The sequence below is a fragment of the Carcharodon carcharias genome, chromosome 6 (assembly GCF_017639515.1).
Source record: "Carcharodon carcharias isolate sCarCar2 chromosome 6, sCarCar2.pri, whole genome shotgun sequence".
NCBI classification, from domain to species: Eukaryota; Metazoa; Chordata; class Chondrichthyes; order Lamniformes; family Lamnidae; genus Carcharodon; species Carcharodon carcharias.
Window position 1 is genome coordinate 192,203,151 of NC_054472.1, and position 24,077 is coordinate 192,227,227.

A 24,077-nucleotide genomic window follows, 5' to 3' on the forward strand; every position below is an offset into this window, starting at 1 on the left:
TGAATGGTGGAGCAGGGTGAGGGGCTGAGTGGCCTACTCCTACTCCTAATTCGCATGCTCGTAACTTTCAAAAGGAAATTGCATCAATACTTGAAAAGGGGAACTATGTAGGATAATGGGGGATAGAACGGGGCAGGGGGACTAATGGGATTGATCTTTCAAATAGACATGATAGAGGATGGTGGCACTTGAATAACTCTACGTCAGGAATGGGACCCCTGAGAGGACAGGATAAATAATGACTTGTGGATTTTGTGGTAAAGCAAATGGAATTGAAGGGCTCTAATTCTTAAAGCACCTGTTAAAAACCCCTGGAATCCTGCGCAACAAAAACAGAACTGAGTTTATTCACAGTCGCTGTAAACTAGTGGCCCGAAGAATGATCCAAGCCGACGTTACCTGCAGCTGTCTGATTTCCCGGTACGTCCTTTCCAACTCAAGCTCACTGAAACGGCGATGAAGGCGGTACATGAGCATAGGGTCTGACACCAGATGAATGGCAAAGGCCCTTCTGAACTTTCTGCTGTTTTCTTTATCTGGGTCTGTGTTCTTGCTGAGTTGGAAGGAGTGGTAACGCACATCCTGGAACAACAAGCAGGTTGAGACGTCAGTGTAGAGGGAACAGAACATTTCAGACACCCAGGGTCAGCAACAAGCACAGAGTGAAGCTCTGCTCAGCTGCATCTCAGCACTCCGCACTTAACGGACCAGTGAGGCGCTCTTCCCTTTAGTCACCTAGTAGTGCAGAAATTGAGTACTGCTGCCAAAAAGAGACACACTGTCAAAGCTTCCAGCATTATCCCCCATTTCCCACATCAGCTGTTCTGCGATGTCTCTAAGTTGGACAACTGAAGCAGTGACACCAGGGGCCAAACCATGAGCCCACAAACAAATGGACTGAGATTGCCCATATCGCAAAAAGGTAGTTACAGGCGGACAGAAAGTTCCTTCATCGTTTCTCTGGATTGGATTTGAACACTGGGACCAGAGGTACAAGCCCAGTGTTTGATCCAATGCTCTATCCAGGTCAATAATCTCAATCTAGGAACTTTTAGGTTTCTGAGAATTAACTTATTTCCAAATATGACAAACTTGCAAAAGAAGATTCCAATCTGAAATATCAAAGACAATTAGTTACACTCTAGTGACAGCTTCAAAAGGCTGGAATCATTCAAGCTTAAAGGAGGCCAATTGGTCTCAAAATGTCTGTGCTGGCACTTTGCCACAGTTACAGCCCCACTCTCTCCCAAACACCCTCTATCAATCCCCAATCTAATCCCACTGCCCCCGATCTCACCCCATAGCCCAGTATCAATCCCCAAACTAATCCACTGTCCCACTCTCTCCCAATCACCCTCTATCAATCCCCAAACTAATCCACTGCCCCCAATCTCTTCCCATAGCTCAATATCAATCCCCAATCTAATCCCACTGCCCCACTCTCTCCCCATAGCCCTGTATCAATCCCCAAACTAATCCCACTGCCCCCACTCTCTCCCAATCACCCTCTATCAATCCCCAAACTAATCCACTGCCCCCCACTTTCTCCCAATCACCCTGTATCAATCCCCAAACTAATCCACTGCCCCCATTCTCTCCCAATCACCCTCTATCAATCCCCAAACTAATTCACTGCCCCCAATCTCTTCCCATAGCTCTGTATCAATCCCCAATCTAATCCCACTGCCCCACTCTCTCCCCATAGCCCTGTATCAATCCCCAAACTAATCCATTGTCCCACTCTCTCCCAATCACCCTCTATCAATCCCCAAACTAATCCCACTGCCTCACTCCCTCCCCATAGCCCTGGATCAATCCCAAACTAATCCCGCTGTCCCGCTCTCTCCCCATAGCTCTGTATCAATCCCCAAACTAATCCCACTGCCCCGCTCTCTCCCCATAGCCCTGTATCAACCCCCAAACTAATCCCACTGTCCTACTCTCTCCCCATAGCCCTGCTCTCTCCCCATAGCCCTGTATCAATCCCAAACTAATCCCACTGCCCCCACTCTCTTCCAATCACCCTCTATCAATCCCCAAACTAATCCCACTGCCCCCACTCTCTCCCAATCACCCTGTATCAATCCCCAAACTAATCCACTGCCCCCACTCTCTCCCAATCACCCTGTATCAATCCCCAAACTAATCCACTGCCCCCACTCTCTCCCAATCACCCTCTATCAATCCCCAAACTAATCCACTGCCCCCACTCTCTCCCAATCACCCTCTATCAATCCCCAAACTAATCCACTGCCCAACTCTCTCCCCATAGCCCAGTATCAATCCTCAAACTAATCCACTGCCCCACTCTCTCCCCATAGCCCTGTATCAATCCCCAAACCAATCCACTGCCCCACTCTCTCCCCATAGCCCAGTATCAATCCCCAAACTAATCCACTGTCCCACTCTCTCCCAATCACCCTCTATCAATCCCCAAACTAATCCACTGCCCCACTCTCTCCCAATCACCCTCTATCAATCCCAAACTAATCCCACTGCCCCACTCTCCCCATAGCCCTGTATCAATCCCAAATGAATCCCACTGCCTCACTCTCTCCCCATAGCCCCGTATCAATCCCAAATGAATCCCACTGCCCCATTCTCCCCATAGCCTTGGATCAATCCCAAATGAATCCCATTGCCCCACTCTCTCCCCATAGCCCTATATCAATCCCAAACTAATCCCACTGCCCCACTCTCTCCCCATAGCCCTGTATCAATCCCCAAACTAATTCCACTGCCCCGCTCTCTCCCCATAGCCCTGTATCAATCCCCAAACTAATCCCACTGCCCCACTCTCTCCCCATAGCCCTACATCAATACCAAATGGATCCCACTACCCCACCCTCTCCCCATCACCCTGTATCAATTCCAAACTAATCCCATTCTCTCCCCATAGCCCTGTATCAATCCCAAACTAATCCCATTGCTCTGCTCTCTCTCCATCACCCTGTATAAATCTCAAACTATGATCAAACTGTTGATGACTCAACTTGCCTTCCTAGCTCCCGCGTGAGCTGATATTGTTAACAGTACTCTTTCAGGTACTGTCATTCCCTTTTCAAGTATACAGTCATCTGTCACCTCGAAAAGACAACCCTTGACCCCTCCATCCTTGCAAATGTTCACCCATCTCCAACCTTCCTTTCCTCTCCAAACTCCTTCAGCATTTTGTGGCCTCCCAAACTCACGCCCATTTTCCCCACAATTCCACGTTCCAATCCCTCCAATCAGATTTCTGGCCTGTCTCAGTACTGGATCAGCACTTACCAAAGTCACAAGTGACATTCATTGTGACAGTTGTAAACTATCCCTGCCTCATTCTTCTTGACTTATCAGCAGTCTTCAACACAGTTGGAGATGGTGCGGCAGCAAGACCTGGACAACATCCAGACTTGGGCTGCTAGGTGACAACAACCTGCCTTTATATGGCACCCTTCTCCCTCCAATACGTCTTAAAGGGTTGAACCTCCCTTACTTGGTTCTGTCCTTATCTATCGAATTACATCGAGAGATTTTATTTGCTCCACCATTGGTGGCCGTGTTTTCATCTGTCAAGGGCCTAAGCCCCTAGAACTTCCTCCCTAAACCTCTCCGTCTCTCTTTACTCCTTTAAGAAGCTCCTTAAAACCTACCCCTTTGACTGAGCTATTGGTCACCAGAAACAACATGTCATGTGCCTCAGTGCCAAATCTTGTTTGATAATCGCTCCTGCAAAGCCCCTCGGGACATTCTATGGTGCTAAGGGTGCCATTATAAAGGCAAGTTGCTACCACCTATCAGCCCAAGTCTGGATGTTGTCCAGGTCTTGCTGCCAGTGGGCACAGACTCTTTCATTATCTGAAGTCTGATGTGAAGTCACAAAGTGCCTGAGTGATGATCTCTCCCTGAACGTTCTTACAAATAACCATCTGTTTCAGCTCTGAGTCACCATTCTGTGGAAAGCTAGATGGGGCAGCCGTGTTTAACATTAATCAGAAAGTCCCATTTCAAACTTGAAAGGCTCTGGGTTCCTGTTTCAGTTCTGAGGCATCTGGGAAATTACCAACAAAATTATAGATCAGGCAGTGCAACCCTTTAATTTAAAAAAAAATCCTCTGCAGCACAACCACCCTGAAATATTTAAAAGCTTCAAAACACAACAGGAGGCGAAGACATCACCAACAGTGTGGTAAAGCTTTGCATATCCCTTCTCTTGATGGTGTGGACACTCATTGCAAATTCCAAGAGCGCTGCTGGATGGGCAGAAAATGTCAGAAAATGTGCCACCCACATCCCAATGACAAATATTTTAAGAATGGCAAGGGAAACTGAATTGAATTAATCTGGCAATTTGTGGTCAGGCACCAGGGGGGGAAAAAAAATCACCAGGAAATCTGCCAGATTGTCATGAAAACGTAGGCATCAAAAATCTTACAGCACCAACCAGATGACTTGCAGCCGGTCGATAACACACACCGGACATCCATGATCAACATGGAACTTGACAGACTGAACATTGACATAGTTTCCCAACAAGAGACCAAACTTGCTAAGAGTGGATCACCGAAAGAAAGGCTTTACACGTTCATCTCGCAGCGGAACAGTTCAAAGGAAATGTGCGAGCAAGGTGTAGGCTCTGCTGTAGGGAACTCACTATTCTCCATGATAGAACTCCCCACAAATGGTTCAGAACACGTTCTCTCCATCCACCTCTCAACTCAGACAGGGCCAGTTAGCATCATGACTATCGATACTCCGATGCTGTGCTGAAAGACTGGCGCTGTAAGCTTGACCCTGCTTTCAGCAGAATCCCTAAGACAGAACAGTTTTACCTACTGGTGCATTTCAACGCAAGAGTGGGCATGGACCATGAGGCATGGTCCTCCTCCCTTGGAAGTCATGGCCTGGGAAAGGTAAATTAGAACGGACAGAGACTACTTCAGCTTTGCTACTACCACAAGCTTTGTGTAAGTAACACCCTCTTTCAGAATAAGCAATAGCAACCTGACTGAACACCAAACAGCGAGACTACCAAGCCTGCATCCTCAGTGCACTCCACCAGTGGTGATATCTGGACAACATATGATAGGCAGGAATAAAGGCTGAACGGTTTCCAACTTTGCTGTCTCAGATGCATCACCAAGATCTCTTGGCAGGACAAGATCACCAAATCAGAGGTCCTGGAGCATGCTAATTACATCAGAGTATATTTATTGCTAAACTAAAGCGTCTGCACCGGCTTAGCCACATTCATTGGATGGATGACGGCCATATACCCCAAGATCTTCTGTATGGTGAACTGGCCACTGAGTTACCACCTCCTGGGCATCCATACCTCTGCTACAAGGGCACCTGCGAACGAGGTTTGAAGATGGTGGGCACTGATGCTGACAACTGGGAGAGAGTTGCTGACGGCCGTAACCTCTGGAGGCTGACTGCCTGGAAGGAAGGAGGTGAGCAGAAACAAAGAGCTCAGCTGGCCGTGAATGTGGCTCAACAAAAACAGAGAGCAGCAAATCCTGTACCTTCTCAATCTACTGTCCTCCTCTGCAGCAAATGCAGCAGAGACTGCCATGTCCAAGTGGGGCTCCTGAGCCACAGTAGATAATGTTTAGCACAAAGCTGACCACCACACCGCCAACCATCGCCACCAAGGGAATCAAAGAAGAACAGGAGCCTTTTCCATGGTATCTTGACCAATATTTACCCCTCAAACAATATATCTAAAACAGATTATCTGGTCATTATCACACTGGCTGCTTATGCCTTACAGCCTCCTTTCCTACATTACAATAGTGGCTACACTTCAAGAGTGCTCCAATGGCTGTGAAGTGTATTTGGGCATCTGGAAGTCATACACGGCACTATATAAATGCAGAATTCTATCCTTAGCTGCTTATAGTTATTGGGTCCCTCAGGGTTCCAGTATACTGGAAATGCTATCAGACTATTTTTTAAACTCTCTCTCCACAACCCCCCCCATCTTACTCTTATAATCACGCTCCTAACCTTCCTCCTCAAATCTTTAAACATTCAAAAATCAAGGCTTTCACTGTCTAACCACGAGTCCACAGTTTACCTTGCCTCATCACAGAATCAGAATGGTTGCAGCACAGGAGGCTATTCAGCCCATTGTGTCAGTACCGGCCCTCTTAAGGAGCAATTCTTTTCTCTTCTTTTTCAGGTATTAATCCAATTCCCTCTGAAATGGCATTCCCCCCCTCTAACCACACACTGTATGAAAAAGCTTCTCATGTCAGCATTGCTTCTTCTGCCAATTACCTTAAATCCGTGCCCTCTCGTTCTCGATCCTTTCATGATGGGAAGCAGTTTCTCCCTATCTACCTCTGTCCAGACCCCTGACAATTTTGAATGCCTCTATCAGATCTCCTCTTAGCCTTCCCTTCTCCAAGGAAAACGGTCCCAGCTTCTGCAATCTATCCAAGTAACCAAAGTCCCGGATCCCTGGAACCATTTTGTCCCCCTCTCTCTGTGTTATCCTGTGCTATGAGCCTTGGTACGGCCCATTAATTTCTCAGTGCAGGGTAGGGGAAGTCAGTGGCTGTCTGTGGGAGCTTGCTGTGCACAGAAATGCTGCCTCATTTCCTACACAATAAAAGTGACTATAGAGAATGGCCAGCATTTGCTGCCCATCCCTAATTGCCCTTGAACAAAGGTTGGCCGGGTGGTTAACAGTGAGGGTGAGTATCTTGGGCTACAGGAAGATATAGACGGGATGGTCAAATGGGCAGATAAGCGGCAGATGGAATTTAACACTGAAAAATATGAGGTGATTACACTTTGGAAGGAGTAATTTGACAAGGAAGTATTCAATGAACGGTATGACACTAGGAAGTTCTGAGGAACAAAGGGACCTTGGCGTGTGTGTCCATAGATCTCTGAAGGCGGAGGGGCATGTTGGTGGGGTGGTGAAAAAGTCATATGGGACAGTTGTCTTTATCAATCGAGACATAGATTACAAAAGTAGGGAGGTCATGTTGGAGTTGTATAGAACCTTGGTGAGGCCACAACTGGAGTACTGTGTGCAGTTCTGGTCGCCACATTATAGGAAGGATGTGATTGCACTGGAGGGGGTGCAGAGGAGATTCACCAGGATGTTGCCTGGAATGAAACATTTAAGTTATGAAGAGAGGCTGGATAGACTTGGTTTGTTTTCATTGGAGCAGAGAAGACTGAGGGGCGACCTGATCGAGTAGTACAAGATTATGAGGGGCATGGACAGGGTGGATAGGGAGTTGTTCCCCTTAGTTGAAGGGTCAGTCACGAGGGGACACAAGTTCAAGGTGAGGGGCAGGAGGTTTGGGGGGGATGTGAGGAAAAACTTTTTTACCCAGAGGGTGGTGACGGTCTGGAATGCGCTGCCTGGGAGGGTGGTGGAGGCGGGTTGCCTCACATCCTTTAAAAAGTACCTGGATGAGCACTTGGCACGTCATAACATTCAAGGCTATGGGCCAAGTGCTGGTAAATGGGATTAGGTAGATAGGTCAGGTGTTTCTCACGTGCCGGTGTCAGTGCAGGCTTGATAGGCCGAAGGGCCTCTTCTGCACTGTGTGATTCTGTGACCTGAGTCCCTTGCCACACCATTTCAGACAGCAGTTAAGAGTCAACCACATTGCTGTGGGTCTGGAATAACGTGTAGGACAGACCAGGTAAGGATGGCAACTTTCCTTCCCTAAAGGGCATTAGTGAACCAGATGGGTGTATTTACAACAATTGACAATGGTTTCGTACACAATTCCAGATTTATTAACTGTATTTAAATTCCTCCAGTTGCCATGGTGGGATTTGAACCCATGTCCTCAGAACATTAGCCTGGGTCTCTAGATTACTAGTCCAGTGACATTACCACTATGCCACCATCTCCCCTTGCGTTACTTTGAAATCCCTTTGAAATACTTCAGTGGCTCTGAGATTGTGAAAAACACTACAGAAACATACATTTGCTCTATCGTCAATTTTAAACACTGCAGGAGCAGATTTTATTGCTTGGTTTGGGGAGAAGGGTAGAACTCTACATTCAAAGTATTCCCCCCAGGTATACCTGATCAACACAAGCTGCAAGTGTTAGTACTCTACATGCAGCTGGTGGTGAACGCAGGTACCTGAAGTTCTGGGACTTTCAGAGTTTAGCCAAATGGTTTTTGTATCTCACTGCCACACCAAGAGGATGAACTACCCACAGCACAGGCTGGGCAAACATTTGAACAGTTTTGTGGTAAACTTCAATTAGACTACTTTGTAGACTTGTACGAAGGGAAGTTTAGAGCATTTGGGAAAAATTACAGTTTTGAGTTAATTCTGACCACTTCCCGATCAATAATTAGAGCCAGGCTCTCCACACAAAGATGCAGACAAGGGAGATCTTTACACTGGGACAGTGACCCACTTTATAAGTCCTTGTGAAAACTCTTAATGAAACTGGAATTTTTCCTTCCCTTCCTCATCATCCTCGCCACCCACAAATCACTCCTGCTTTGCTGGGAAATATTCCTCTAGGCAGGAGCAGAGAGAGTGGAATTCCTCACAGGGAGCTGGGCCATTTTCCAAGAATAGAGGATTGGAGAGGGAGGCGAGTGTGAACAGCTTAGTGGGTTACTTCAGCTGGTTGGTCTGCAGCAGACATTAAACCCATTCAATGTACTTGTTTCTCTTCAATAATAGTTCTCCCCGTAAAGGTGTGAGCTCCTTTTATTTCATTAATTCAATCTCAGGAAGTGGATGTCAGAAAAGAAGCATATTATCTAAATGGTGAGAGATCGCAGAGCTCTGAGATGCAGAGGGATCTGGGTGTCCTAGTGCATGAATCACAAAAGGTTAGTATGCAGGTACAGCAGGTAATGAGGAAACCTAATAGGATGTTATCATTCATTGTGAGGGGAATTGATTACAAACATAGGGAGATTATACTTCAGGCATACAAAGCACTAATGAGACCACATCTGAAGTAGTGTGCCCTTATTTAAGGGATGATGCAAATGCGTTAGCAGTTGAGAGAAGGTTTGCCGGACTAATACCAGGAATGGGCGGGTTGTCTCATGAGAAAAGGTTGAACAGATTAGGCTCGAGTCCACTGGAATTTAGAAGCGTAAGGGGAAACTTGATTGAAACCTTTAAGATCCTGAGGGGTCTTGACAGGGTCTTTGGAGAAGATGTTTCCTCTTGTGGGAGAATCTCGAACTGGGGGTCAGCGTTTAAAAATAAGGGGTCGCTCTTAAGAGTCGTGAGACTTTGGAACTCTCTTCCTCAAAAGGCAGTGGAAGCAGAGCGTTTGAATATTTTTAAGGTAGAGCTGGATAGATTCTTGATTAACAAGACAGTGAAAGGCTATCAGCAGTAGACAGTAATGTCGGGTTGAGGTTACAATCAGATCAGCCAAAAGGTTCAATGTCGGAGCAAGCTCGAAGGACTTGGTGGCCTACTCCTGCTCCTAATTCGCATGTTCGTAAGTAAGAACATGATTTCATAGAATCACAGAAGCTTTAGCTCGGGAAGCCATTGGGGCTGTCATGCCTGTGCTAACTCTTCAAAAGAGAAATCGTTCCTAATCCCACATCCCTGCTTTTTGTCTGAAACCCTGTATAAGTTCTTCATCGTCAACTGTCAAGAATACTCCCTTAAAATTATTGATGGGATCAGCCTCCGCCACTTACTCAGGTCAAGCTTTCAAGACACCAGCAACTCAAAAAAAAAAATGCTCCTCGGCTTCTCTCTAGATCGTTTGAGTTTAAGTCTCTGACCTCTGGTTATTGACCCACACAGAGGGGATAATAAATATTTCTCTATTCACGCTGAGAACCTCTCATCAGAACTAGCAGAATAGATAAGAGAGAACCAGTGGATGTGGTGTATTTGGATTCTCAGAAAGCTTTTGATGATGTCCCACATAAGATGTTAGTGTGCAAAATTAAAGCACATGGGATTAGGGGTAATATATTGGCAGGAAACAGAGCAGGAATAAATGGGTCTTTTTCGTAATGGCAGGCGGTGAGTAGTAGGGGTCAGTGCTTGGGGCCCCAGCAATTCACTATATATATCAATGATTTGGATGAGGGAACCAAATGTAATGTTTCCAAGTTTGATGACACAAAACTAGGTGGGAGTGAGAGTGGTGAGGAAGATGTTAAGAGGCTTCAAGATGATTTAAACAAGTTGAGTGAGCGGGCAAATACTGGGCAGATGCAGTATAACGTGGATAAGTGTGAAGTTATCCACTTTGGTAGGAAAAACAGAATGGCAGAGCATTACTTAAATGGTGATGGACCTGGGTATCCTTATACACCAACCACTGAAAGCAAGCATGCAGGTGCAGCAAGCAGTTAAGGCGGCAAATGGTATGTTGGTCTGCATTGCGAGAGGAATTGAGTACAGGAGCAAGGATGTCTTACTGCAGCTGTACAGGGCCTTGGTGAGACCACACCTGGAGTATTATGTGTAGTTTCGGTCTCCTTACCTAAGAAAGGATATACTTGCCATAAAGGGAGTGCAGTGAAGGTTCATCAGACTGATTCCTGGGATGGCAGGATTGTCATACAAGGAGAGGTTGGGCTGACAAGGCCTGTGTTCACTGGAGTTTAGAGGAAAGAGAGGAGATCACATTGAAATGTTTAAAATTCTGACAAAGATGGATAGACTGGATGCAGGGATGATGTTTCCTCTGGCTGGGGGTCTAGAAAAAGGGGTCACAGTCTCAGGACACGGGGTAGCCCATTTAGGACTGAGATGAGGAGAAACTTCTTCACTCAGAGAGTGGTGAACCTGTGGAATTCTGTACCGCAGGAGGCTGTGGAGGCCAAGTCACACTGGATATATTTAAGAAGGAAATAGATAGATTTCTAGACTCTAAAGGCATCAAAGGGTATGGGGAGAGAGCGGGAGCATGGTGTTGCAATAGAGGATCAGCCGTGATCGTATTGAATGGGGAAGCAGGTTCGAAGGGTCAGATGATCTACTGCTCCTATTTTCTATGTTTCAGGAGAACAGTCCTAACTTTGCCAAGCTCTCCTCATAACTGAAGTTCTTCATCCCTGGTAACATCCTGAAAAACCTCCTCTGTGCCTCAAGGCCTACATATCTTTCATGAAGACAAGTTTCCAGAAATGCCAGTAAAACTCCAGCTGAGGCCTAATCATTGATTTACAGTCCATCCCCATTTGCCCTGGGAAAATGCAGGTGATCCATCTTCTTGAACCACTAAAGGGACATGGTGAAGAAACTTCCAAAGTGATTGAGGGTCAACTGCTTCATCAATGGCCTTCCCTCCATCATAAGATCCATCATAATTTGCTGATGACTGCACAGTGCTCAGTCCCATTTGAGACTCCTCATATTGAAGCAGTATCTGCGTGCAGTAAGACCTGAGCAATAATCAGGCTTGGGCTGATATGTACCAAGTAATATTCACGCCAAGCAAGTGCCAGGAAATAACCATCTCCAACAAGAGAGAATGTAACCATCCCCCCTTGATGTTCAATGGCATTACCATCACTGAATCCCCCACTATCAACATTCTGGGGGTTACCATTGACCAGAAACTGAACTGGACTAGTCATATAAATACTGTAGCTACAAGAGCAAGTCAGAGGCTGGGAACCTTGCGGAGAGTAACTCACCTCTTGACTCCCCAAAGCCGGCCTACCATCAATAAAACACATATCAGGAGTGTGATGGAATACTCCCCACTTGCCTGGATGAGTGCAGCTCCCACAACAATCAAGAAGCTTGATACCATCCAGGACAAAGCAGACCAACTGCGAGTTCCCCTCCAAGCCACACACCAACTTGACCCAGAATATATCACTACTCCTCTATCGTCACTAGTCCAGTAACATAACCACTGCGCTACTGGTCATGTTGCTTTATGACAATACAACCAACTTCCTCCAAGCGTTGCATTCCTGTCTAAAACTTGACCCCAACAGGGCAGTGCTCCCTTAACACTGCTCCTCCGACAGGATGGTCCTCCCCCAGTGCTACCGCTCGGTCAGGACAGCCCTCCCTCAGCGCCACCCTTCCGACAGCGCGGTCCTTCCACAACACTTTCCCTCTAACTGCGCATCCGCATTCAACACTGCCCCTCCGACAGTGCCGCTCTCCCTCAGAGCTGCCTCTATGACAGAACAGCTCTCCCTCAGCCTGCACCTCCAATAGGATGGGCCTCCCTCAGCACCGTCCTCCCTCGAGAGAGAGGGGCCCTCTCTTAGAGCAACACCCCCAACCTCCGGACAGGGATCCCTCCCTCAGTGCTGCTGCCTTGATTTGGCGAGGGGGGGTCTCTCTCTCTCCCACAATAAAGCACTGAAGCATCAGTCTAGATTGTGGGCTCAAAACAGGCGGATTTTCTTTGGCCAAAAGATCTCTCCCACACAATGCTGAGAGTCCTTTGAAGCCCTTGTAAAACACTTGTGGAACATTTTATACAAGTACATGCAGCTATTTTGTTTACTGTTCCCGCAAAGATTCCAAATCTCCCGGGTACCGATTGAAAGAAACGTTGTAGTAGATCATAGATTACAGAATCACAAAGCGCTGAAAGAGGCAACTCAGCCCATCATGCAGGTGACAGCTCTTTCAAAGAGCTATCTAATTAGCCCCACTTCCTTTGCTGTTTCCCCTTACCCCTCTATTTATTTCCCACTTAAGTATTTACCCAACTCTTCTTTTAAAAAAAAATACGGAATCTGCTTCCACCACAATTTTTTTATTCACTCACACGATGTAAGCTTCGCTGGCTGGGCCAGAATTTATTGCCCATCCCTAGTTGCCCTGGAGAAGGTGGTGGTGAACTGCCTTCTTGAACCGCTGCAGTCCATGTGGTGCAGGTACACCCAGAGTGCTGTTAGGGAGGGAGTTCCAGGATTTTGACACAGCGACTGTGAAAGAACGGAGATATATTTCCGAGTCAGGATGGTGTTTAAGGAGCCTTGGTCAATTCCTGCAGTGTATCTTGTAGATGATACACGCACTACTGCTACTGTGCGTCAGTGGCAGAGGGAGTGAAAGTTTGTGGATGTGGTGCCAATCAAGTGGGCTGCTTTATCCTGGATGGTGTCAAGTTTCTTGAGTGTTGTTGGAGCTGCACTTATCCAGGCAAGTGGGGAGTATTCCATCACATTCCTGACTTGTGCCTTCTAGATGGTGGACAGGCTATGGGAGGCAGGGGGTGAGTTACTCATTGCAGGATTCTTAGCCTTTGACTTGCTCTTGTAACCACAGTATTCATATGGCTAGTCCAGCTCAATTTCTGGATTATGGTGACCCCCATAGGATGTTGACAGTGGGGGATTCAGTGATGATAATGCCATTGAATGTCAAGAGGTGGTTAGATTCTCTCTTGTTGGAGATGGTCATTGCCTAGCATTTGAGTAGCATGAATGTTACTTATCAACCCAAGCCTGGATATTGTCCAGGTCCTGCTGCATTTGGGCATGGACTGCTTCAGTATCTGAGGAATTGCGAATGATGAACATAAGCAAACATCCCCACTTCTGACCTTATGATGGAAGGAAGGTCATTGATGAAGCAGCTGAAGATGGTTGGGTCCAGGATACTACCCTGAGGAGCTCCTGCAGTGATGTCCTGGAGCTGAGGTGACTGACCTCCAACAACCACAACCATCTTCCATTGTACTCGGTATGATTCCAATCAGTGGAGAGTTTTCCCCAATTCCCATTGACTCCACTTTTGCTAGGGCTCCTTGATGTCACACTCAGTCAAATGCTGCCTTGATGTCAAGTGCAGTCACTCTCACCTCACCTCGGGAATTCAGCTCTTTTGTTCATGTTTGAATGAAGGCTGTAATGAGGTCAGGAGCTGAGTGGCCCTGGAAGAACCCAAACTGGGCATCAGTGAACAGCTTATTGCTAAGCAAGTGCCGCTTGATACCCCTTCCATTACTTTACTGATGATCAAGAGTAGACTGATGGGGTGGTAATTGATCAGGTCGGATATGTGCTACTCAGGCCCCCTCCCACAACTCTTATCGGTGCATCGATGCCCGTTTCGGTGCTGCTTCATGTTCTTGTCTGGTCCTGGAAAAAATTATCAATTTTGCTTCCAATTTCCACCCCTCTATCACCTTCACATGGTCCATCTCCAACATTTCCCTTTCCTTCCTTGACCTCTCTGTCTCCATTTCTGGTGATAGACTATCCACCAATATCCATTACAAACCTACCAACTCCCACAGCTACCTCGACTACAGCTCCTCACACCCCACTTCCTGTAAGGACTCCATCCCATTCTCTCAGTTCCTTCGCCTCCGTCGCATCTGTCCTGATGATGCCGCTTTCCAAAACGGCACATCTGATGTGTTTTCCTTCTTCCTTAACCGAGGTTTCCCCCCTACGGTGGTTGACAGGGCCCTCAGCTGTGTCCGACCTATCTCCCCCGCCTCTGCCCTCACACCTTCCCCCTCCCTCCCAGAAACATGATAGGGTCCCCCTTGTCCTCACTTATCACCCCACCAGCCTCCGCATTCAAAGGATCATCCTCCACCATTTCCGCCAACTCCAGCATGATGCCACCCCCAAACACATCTTCCCCTCACCCCACCTTGTCAGCATTCTGTAGGGACAGTTCCCTCCATCACCCCCAACCCCCCTTTCCACGGCACCTTCCCATGCAATCGTCGAAGGTGCAACACCTGCCCCTTTACCACCTCCCTCCTCACCATCCAAGGCCCCAAACACTCCTTTCAGGTGAAGCAAAATTTCACTTGCACCTCCTTCAATTTAGTCTACTGCATTTGCTGCTCCCAATGCGGTCTCTTCTACATTGGAGAGGAAAACGCAGACTGGGTGACCGCTTTGCAGAACACCTTCGGTCTGTCCACAAGCATGACCCAGACCTCCCTTGTCGTTTCAACACCCCACCCTGCTCTCAGGCCCACATGTCTGTCCTTGGCCTGCTGCATTGTTCCAGTGAAGCTCAACGCAAACTGGAGAGACAGCACCTCATCTTCCGACTAGGCACTTTACAGCCTTCTGGACTTAACATTGAGTTCAACAACTTCAGGCCATGAACTCTCTCCTCTATCCTCACCCCCTTTTTGAAACTCCTTTTTTCTACATTCATTTTTATTTATCTTTATCCACTTATTTTTATTCATTTATCCATGGTTTTATCTCCTTTTTTATCCTCCCTTTTATCCCATTTTATACATATTTTTATACAAAAAAGGATAGAACAGACAGAAGGCTGTAAGGGAAGGCATTTTAAGATCCAACGTGTGTAAAAAGCCTTCAGCACCTATGCCCCAAGCTGTCTACAAAGAACTGAAGTTAAGGAAACTCACTTTGAATTGGATTGTTCAGGGTCTCGTGTTTCTTTGCCTGGGTCTTTTGAACTCTGTGTTTTATTGTTGCTTTAACGGAGGTGTAAGTGGGAGTTAGATTGATTAGGGCATTTAGAAGTTATCATGGCAGTAATTTGTAAATCTACGTATGTATTAAAATCATTTCTTATACTAATAAAAGGCTTGATTTAGTTTCGTGAATTCAAGACACGCATCTCGAAATTTATACAAATTGAAAATCAGTTGTGCAGTTGTTCCAAGTTTCCCTCTGGGACTCTAACAACTCAGCGTTTGCCATCGGCTGTGCCATAACAGCTCACAGATCAGCCGTGACCTCACCAAATGGCAGCGGAACAGGCTTTGGGATGGGGGGGGTTGCTAAATGGCTTCCTGCCAGCATATACACCAGCACAGGCCAGTTCGGTGGACTGAGTTGATTCTGTGCTGGAAGTTTCATGGACTCTCCTGCACATTTTTTAAATGCGGCCCTGTCATTGTGAATCACTTGTGTACATAGAGTGTATACCAAATGGATTTTCCAAACTGGAGCCTGAGAGTAGATAGCAGGTCGTGTAGACCTCAGACCTCTGCACACCAGAGCAGAGTCAAGCAAGTGATCCTGGCAACTGTTCTACAGGTCACAGGACACTCATGTTGAAGAATGGTGACCATAAAACTGTTGAAGGGTCATGAGGACTCGAAACGTCAACTCTTTTCTTCTCCGCCGATGCTGCCAAACCTGCTGAGTTTTTCCAGGTAATTCTGTTTTTGTTTTGGATTTCCAGCATCCGCAGTTTTTTGTTTTTATAAAACTATCATCGATTGTTCTAAAAATCCATCTGGGTCACTAATGTCCTTTAGGGAAGGAAATCTACTATCCTTACCCAGTCTGGCCTATATGTGACACCAGACCCACAGCAATGTGGTTGACTCTCAACTGCCCTCTGAAATGGTCTAACAAGCCCTCAGTTTAAGGGCAATTAGGGATGGGCAACAAATGCTGGTCTTGCCAGCGACACCCACATCCCATAAAGAATAAAAAGAAAAAAATACAGTTATCAATGGCATAAAAATGTATGCTCAGAAATCCGTTAACATCCCACAGAGTGAGTGAAGTGCTGAACACTTACTGATGGTCTCACTACGAGCAACAGCAAACTGCTTTGTTAAATGATTAGTCACAACAAAATTCCAAACAATTTTGTGTTTCAAATTGAAGGTCATTCGTTCTCAAAAAATTAAACAGTCCCAGTAATTAAAGAAACAAGCAAAACCATAGATGAAAATGGTATAAAAACAAAAAAACTGCGGATGCTGGAAATCCAAAACAAAAACAGAATTACCTGGAAAAACTCAGCAGGTCTGGCAGCATCGGCGGAGAAGAAAAGAGTTGACGTTTCGAGTCCTCATGACCCTTCGACAGAACTGATGAAAATGGTACACCTACTTTCAATTGAATTGACTTGAGATTCTTTTAAAACAGCACAAGCACTCTAGACCCAGCTTCTCCCCACTGATGAACCAGTTCAGACAGACCATGTACAGAACCTCGCTGGAGCTGCCTCAAAAGATTAAAACCAACTGGAATATTTCTAAGTGACTGCAGAAATCCCCAAGGTGATTGTAGGCTGCAGGTTCAACATCAAGAAAAAGACGCTCATTTCTATAGAACCTTTACCACTGAGAGACACGCCAAAGGGTTTTACAGCCAATGAAAAGCTACAGTCAGTGTTGCAATAGAAATGATGCAGCTACTTTCTGCACAGCAAGATCATGAATGATGTTGATTGAGGAATGATTATTGACCAGGGCGACACTGCTCTTTGAAACTCTGCTGTGGAATCTTTTACATCCATTGGACAGGGCAGATGGGGCCTCAGTTTAGCATTTCAGCCAAAAGTTGGCACCTCTGACAGCGCAGCGCTCCATCAGTACCGGCCCTGCAACAGTGCAGCGCTCCCTCCGTACCGGCCCTGCAACAGCGCAGTGCAGCGCTCCCTCCGTACCGGCCCTGCAACAGCGCAGTGCAGCGCTCCCTCCGTACCGGCCCTGCAACAGCGCAGTGCAGCGCTCCCTCCGTACAGGCCCTGCAACAGCGCAGTGCGGCGCTCCCTCCGTACCGGCCCTGCAACAGCGCAGTGCGGCGCTCCCTCCGTACCGGCCCTGCAACAGCGCAGTGCTCCCTCCGTACCGGCCCTGCAACAGCGCAGCGCTCCCTCCGTACCGGCCCTGCAACAGCGCAGCGCTCCCTCCGTACCGGCCCTGCAACAGCGCGGCGCTCCCTCCGTACCGGCCCTGCAACAGCGCGGCGCTCCCTCAGTACCGGCCCTGCAACAGCGCGGCGCTCCCTCAGTATTGGCCCCGCAACAGCGCGGCGCTCCCTCAGTACGGGCCCTGCAACAGCGCAGCGCTCTCTCAGTACTGGCCCTGCAACAGCGCGGCACTCCCTCAGTACCGGCCCTGCAACAGCGCGGCGTTCCCTCCGTACCAGCCCTGCAACAGCGCGGCGCTCCCTCAGTACCGGCCCTGAAACAGCACGGCGCTCCCTCAGTACCGGCCCTGCAACAGCGCGGCGCTCCCTCAGTACCGGCCCTGCAACAGCGCGGCGCTCCCTCAGTACCGGCCCTGCAACAGCGCGGCGCTCCCTCAGTACCGGCCCTGCAACAGCGCAGCGCTCCCTCAGTACCGGCCCTGCAACAGCGCAGCGCTCCCTCAGTACCGGCCCTGCAACAGCGCAGCGCTTCCTCAGTACCGGCCCTGCAACAGCACGGCGCTCCCTCCGTACCAGCCCTGCAACAGCGCAGAGCTCCCTCAGTACCAGCCCTGCAACAGCGCAGTGCAGCCCTCCCTCCTTACCAGCCCTGCAACAGCGCGGCGCTCCCTCCGTACCGGCCCTGCAACAGCGCAGTGCAGTGCTCCCTCCGTACCGGCCCTGCAACAGCGCGGCGCTCCCTCCGTACCGGCCCTGCAACAGCACAACGCTCCCTCCGTACTGGCCCTGCAACAGCGCAGTGCAGCGTTCCCTCCGTACCGGCCCTGCAACAGTGCAGTGCTCCCTCCGTACCGGCCCTGCAACAGCGCAGCGCTCCCTCCGTACCGGCCCTGCAACAGCACAGCGCTCCCTCCGTACTGGCCCTGCAACAGCGCAGCGCTCCCTCCGTACCGGCCCTGCAACAGCGCAGTGCTCCCTCCGTACCGGCCCTGCAACAGCACAGCGCTCCCTCCGTACCGGCCCTGCAACAGCGCAACGCTCCCTCAGTACCGGCCCTGCAACAGCGCAGAGCTCCCTCAGTACCGGCCCTGCAACAGCGCAGTGCAGCGCTGTCTCCATACCGGCCCTGCAACAGCACAATGCTCCCTCCATACTGGCCCTGCAACAGCGCAGCGCTCTCTCAGTACCGGCCCTGCAACAGCGCAGCGCTCCCTCAGTACTGGCCCTGCAACAGCGTGGCGCTCCCTCCGTACCGGCCCTGCAACAGCGCAGAGCTCCCTCAGTACCGGCCCTGCAACAGCACAGTGCAGCCCTCCCTCCTTACTGGCCCTGCAACAGCGCAGCGCTCCTTCCGTACCGGCCCTGCAACAGCGCAGTGCAGTGCTCCCTCCGTACCGGCCCTGCAACAGCACAACGCTCCCTCCGTACTGGCCCTGCAACAGCGCAGTGCAGCGCTCCCTCCTTACCGGCCCTGCAACAGCGCAGCGCTCCCTCCGTACCGGCCCTGCAACAGCGCAGCGTTCCCTCCGTACCGGCCCTGCAACAGCGCAGCGCTCCCTCAGTACTGGCCCTGCAACAGCGCAGCGCTCCCTCCGTACCAGCCCTGCAACAGCGCAGCGCTCCCTCCGTACCGGCCCTGCAACAGCGCAGCGCTCTCTCAGTACCGGCCCTGCAACAGTGCGGTGCTCCCTCCTTACTGGCCCTGCAACAGCGCGGCGCTCCCTCCGTACCGGCCCTGCAACAGCGCGGCGCTCCCTCAGTACCGGCCCTGCAACAGCGCGGCGCTCCCTCAGTACCGGCCCTGCAACAGCGCAGCGCTCCCTCAGTACCGGCTCTGCAACAGCGCGGCGCTCCCTCAGTACCGGCCCTGCAACAGCTCCGCGCTCCCTCAGTACCGGCCCTGCAACAGCGCAGCGCTCCCTCAGTACCGGCCCTGCAACAGCGCAGCGCTCCCTCAGTACCGGCCCTGCAACAGCGCGGCGCTCCCTCAGTACTGGCCCTGCAACAGCGCAGCGCTCCCTCAGTACCGGCCCTGCAACAGCGCAGCGCTCCCTTAGTACTGCACTGGGAACATCATAGATTTTGCGTTCTAGTCTCTGATGTGGGTCTTTAACCCACATTCTTGGGACTCGGAGAGAGGGGGACCAATTAAGTAGAGGCACATTACCAATACGGCTCTTATCAGAATTACAAATGACATCCTGTGGGACTGTTCCCAAGGTAAATATTCCCTCCTCATCCTTCTTCACCTGTCTACAACCTCTGACACGGTGTCTACACCACCCTCCAACACCTCTCCCCTGCCGTCCAGCTGGATGAGGCTGCTCTCGCCTGGTTCCATTCTTATCTAGCTGTAGCCTAGAAAATGGCTTCTCTCTCTGCTCCCACACGGTTATCTCCCAAGGGTCTATCCTTAGCCCCCTCCTATTTCTCATCTCCATGTTGCTCCTCAATGATGTTATCTTTTTGTAAAAATTCATTCTCTCATAGGCTGCGGGTGTTGCTGGGAGCGCCAGCATTCGTTGCCCACCCCCTAAGTGCCCTTGAACTGAGTGGCTCACTTGGCCATTTCAGAGGGCGGTTAAGAGTCAGCCACGTTGCTGTGGTTCTGGAGTCACCTGCATCCAGACCGGGTAAGGACGGCAGATTTCCTTCCCTAAAAGAATATTAGTGCACCAGATGAATTTTTTTACGGTCACCGTTTTACAATTCAAGACTGATTAATGAAAGTTAAATTCCACCAGTTGCCGTAGCAGGATCTGAGCCCATGGCCCCAGAGCGTTAACCTGGGCGTCTGGATCCCTCGTCCCATGACATCAGCACGACACCCCCTTTCCCCAAGCACAGTGTTGGTTTTCACACCAACGATGACGACACCCAGCTCCACTTCACCACCGCCTCTCTAGACTCCTCCATGTTGCTAAATTATCCCACTGCTTATCCAACACCCAGGGCTGGATGAGCAGAAATTTCCTCCGATTAAATACTGGAAGGCCTGAAGTCAGTCATTGTTTTCAGTTCCTTCCGTTCTCTTGCTAGCAACTCCGTCCCTCCCCCCAGCAACAGTGAGATTAAACCAATCTGTTCACAACCTTGGTGTCATATTTGACCCCGAGGTGAGGTTCCAGCTTCATATTTGCACCATCAGGAAGGTCGCCTATTTCCATCTCCTTGGCATCACCCGACATCGCCCGTCTCAGCTCAGCAGCTGCTGAAACCCTCATTCATCCCTTCATTATTCCAATGCACTCCTGGCTGGTCTCCCACTTTCTACCCCACGTAAACTTTGAGGTCATCCAAAACTCTGCTGCTCATGCCTCAACTTTGAGCAAGTCCTGTTCTCCTCTATCATCAGCCCTGTACTCGCTGACCTACTTTGGCTCCAGGTACAGCAACATTTTAAAATTCTCATCCTTGTTTTCAAAACCCTCTATGGTCTGGCCCCTCTCTATTTATTTACAGTATGTATTAATGACTTGGATTATTTACAATATATATTATTAATTACTTGGATTATTTACAATATATATTAACATTAATGACTTGGATGAGGGAAGCGAATGTTCTATTGCCAAGTTTGCAGATGACACAAAAATAGGTGGGAAGGCAAGTAGTGAAGATGACACAAAGAGTCTACAGAGGGATATAGACAGATTAAATGAGTCAGCAAAAACATGGCAGATGGAATATAATGTGGGAAAATGTGAGGTTATGCACTTTGGCAGGAAGAATAGAGGAGTTGATTATTTAAACGGAGAAAGACTGCAGAAAGCTGCAGCACAGAGGGATTTGGGGGTCCTTGTGCATGAGTCACGAAAAGCTAACATACAAGTTCAACAGGTAATAGGGAAGGCAAATAGAATTTTGGCCTTTATTTCAAAGGGAATGGAGTATAAAAATAAGCAAGTCTTGCTACAGCTATACAGGCACTAGTAGACCACACCGAGAATACTGTGAACAGTTTTGGTTCCTTTATCTAAAGAAAGATATACTGGCATTGGAGGCTGTCCAGAGAAGGTTCACTAGGTTGAGCTCAGTTATGAAGGGATTTTCTTATAAGGAGAGGTTGAGCCCACACTCGTTGGAGTTTAGAAAAATGAGAGGTGGCCTTATTGAAACATAAGATTCTTAGGGGGTTTGACAGGGTAGAAGCTGAGAGGTTGTTTCCCCTTGTGGGAGAGTCCAGGACCAGAGGGCATAATCTCAGAGCAAGGGGTCACCCGTTTAAGATAGAGATGAGAAGGGATTTCTTCTCTCAGAGGGTAGTTAATCTGTGGAATTCTTTACCACAAAGCGCTGTACAGGCTGGGTCGTTAAGTATATTCAAGGCTGAGATAGGCAGATTTTTAATCAGTAAGGGAATCAAAGGTTCTGGGGAAAAGGCAGAAAAGTGGAATTGAGGATTATCAGATCAGCCCTGATCTCACTGAATAGCGGTGCAGACTCAATGGGCTGAATGGCCTACTTCTGCTCCTACATCTTATGATCTCTGTCATCTCCCCCAGCACACAACCCTTCAAGATACCTGCACTCCTCTAATTCTGACCTCTTACCTTGTTTAGACTCTGACTTAGTTCCTCTGGTCCTGTGCGGGACAATGGGCAGGAAGACTCCACCATCGGCCCCACTTCATCGCAACCTCGTTTGCTCCAGCCCAGATGCTGTCCCACTCTTGAAGGTCCTCTTTAAATGTACATCGCTAGGTCGTCTTCTGCCGTCTGATGGTGTCCATTCTATTGCCATTCTGGCAGGTCAAGTCCAGGAGGCAAAATACTCCTCAGTCATCTCTCCCTCACGATGTCTTGCAGATGCCTCTGATCAGTCTTCTGCAGCACTTCTTTTGGTGATGCTGCCTCGCCATGTGATGCCAAGGATCTTACAGGTAGCAATGGTGGACACACTTGATATGTTTGCTGTTCTCTTCCATGTCTCGTTGGCACAGATTGTAGATGGTACTACTAAGGACAGAAGAGTCGCAGTTTCATGGCCATGTTGATGGGGATGGATGCCCAGACTGTGTGGAGCCATTGGAAGACCGATGCTGCTTTGCCGATTCTTGTATGTTGATCTCTACATCACCCTCCCTGGAGACGTTGCTCCCTCGGAAGGGGGAGTGATCAATGTCCCCTATGCTCTGTTGCCCGATGCTGATGGAAGGGCCTCGTTGCCCTCCAGTCATCATTGCCCTGGTCTTCTCACAGCTGATGCATAGACCAACCTTGGTGCCGTTACTCTAAAGACTGGTGGTCACATCTTGGAGCTCATGTACAATACTTAGGCCAGCAAGGCAATGATCTCTGCGAAATCCAGGTCTGCCAACCAGTGGTGTTGCCACAGCATGCCAAAGCACCCACCTTCCCCATGATGAACTCAGTACCAATAGGAAAAGGAATGGGGAGAGTGTGCAGCCTTGCCATACTCCTGCAATGGTATTGAAAGAGTCCGTGGTGCCTGTGCTGGTCTTGATGCAGCAGCTGGAGTGGCGGTATAAGGCTTTAAAGATGTTAATATACTGCTCCAGGATACCATTCTGTCTTCCAATGCCCCAGAATGACCAGATAGATGCTGTCGAAAGCTTCTTGAAACCAAGTGGCTTCTGATGCACTAGGCTATGCTCCATGTTCCTGAGTGTAAAGGTTTACCCGCAGCATGATCTGCCATCCCAGAAACCTATTCTTCTCAAAGGGTACTCTACTTCTGCTTTCAATCTGTTGAGGAGTACCATGCTGAACACCTTGCCAGGTAATGACAGTAGTATCTGCCCCTCCAGTTATTGCAGTCACTGAGGTTCCCTTTCTTTAGCAGCTTGATGATTACTGCTCGGCTCCACTCATCCTGGATGTCCTCTGCAGCCTGGATCTTGGTGAACAGGTCCATGAGCTCTGTTGTGTCGATGTACTTAACATGTTTCAATAGTTTTGCAGGTATCGCGTTGATCCCAGGTGCCTTGTTGTTCTTCAGGCTCTTGATGGATCTTTAGTCCTCTGATCTGGAAATTTCACCCAGGTTGGTGTTCAGCTATTGAGATGTGGTGCTGTCCTCGAACCTGAACATGGAGCTGGGGCTGGGCTGGTTGGGATTTCCTGAAAGTGTTCCACCCACCTCGCCTCCTGCTCCTCGTCCACCAATAGTGTCCTGCCATCCTTGCCCTTCACTGGTACAGCGATGTTGCTTCTTGCACCAGTCAATTCCTGTACAATCCTACACGGCATCTTGGTGTCATCCCCATTATGCTGCTTCTTGTGCTTTCCAGCCTTTTAACGCTAACCATCCTAGATTGTCGCTCCAGTAGCTCTTCTTCACAGCTTTATCCAGTCTTCTGTATTTTGCATGGCCTTCTTGTCTTTGCTGAATGTTTTTTTCCTGGTCCCTCCTGCTCTTCGCCAGCTTTCATCAATCAACTTCCATGTTGCGTCAGCGATCGATCGATCTTTGTTAGTTCCTCTGGCTGATAGTGTCTTCTGCACTCTCTTTAATCTCTCTTTTGAAGATTTCCCTCAAACTGTTCCTCAATGTTGCCTGACCTCAGTATTACTTTGAATTTGTTGAAGGGGGCCAGTTAGAAACTGC

The 24,077-nt window shown here is 48.8% G+C and overlaps 1 protein-coding gene across 1 annotated transcript in view; it reads right to left on the bottom strand.

Annotated features, from left to right (window-relative positions):
- The window catches only part of chpf2 (chondroitin polymerizing factor 2), a 46,148-nt gene that overhangs the window by 6,387 nt on the left and 15,684 nt on the right, over nt 1-24,077 (bottom strand). The window contains exon 3 of the mRNA XM_041190474.1: nt 400-582. Within this exon, the coding sequence (XP_041046408.1) occupies nt 400-582 (183 nt within the window). The remainder of the gene's footprint in view (nt 1-399; nt 583-24,077) is intronic.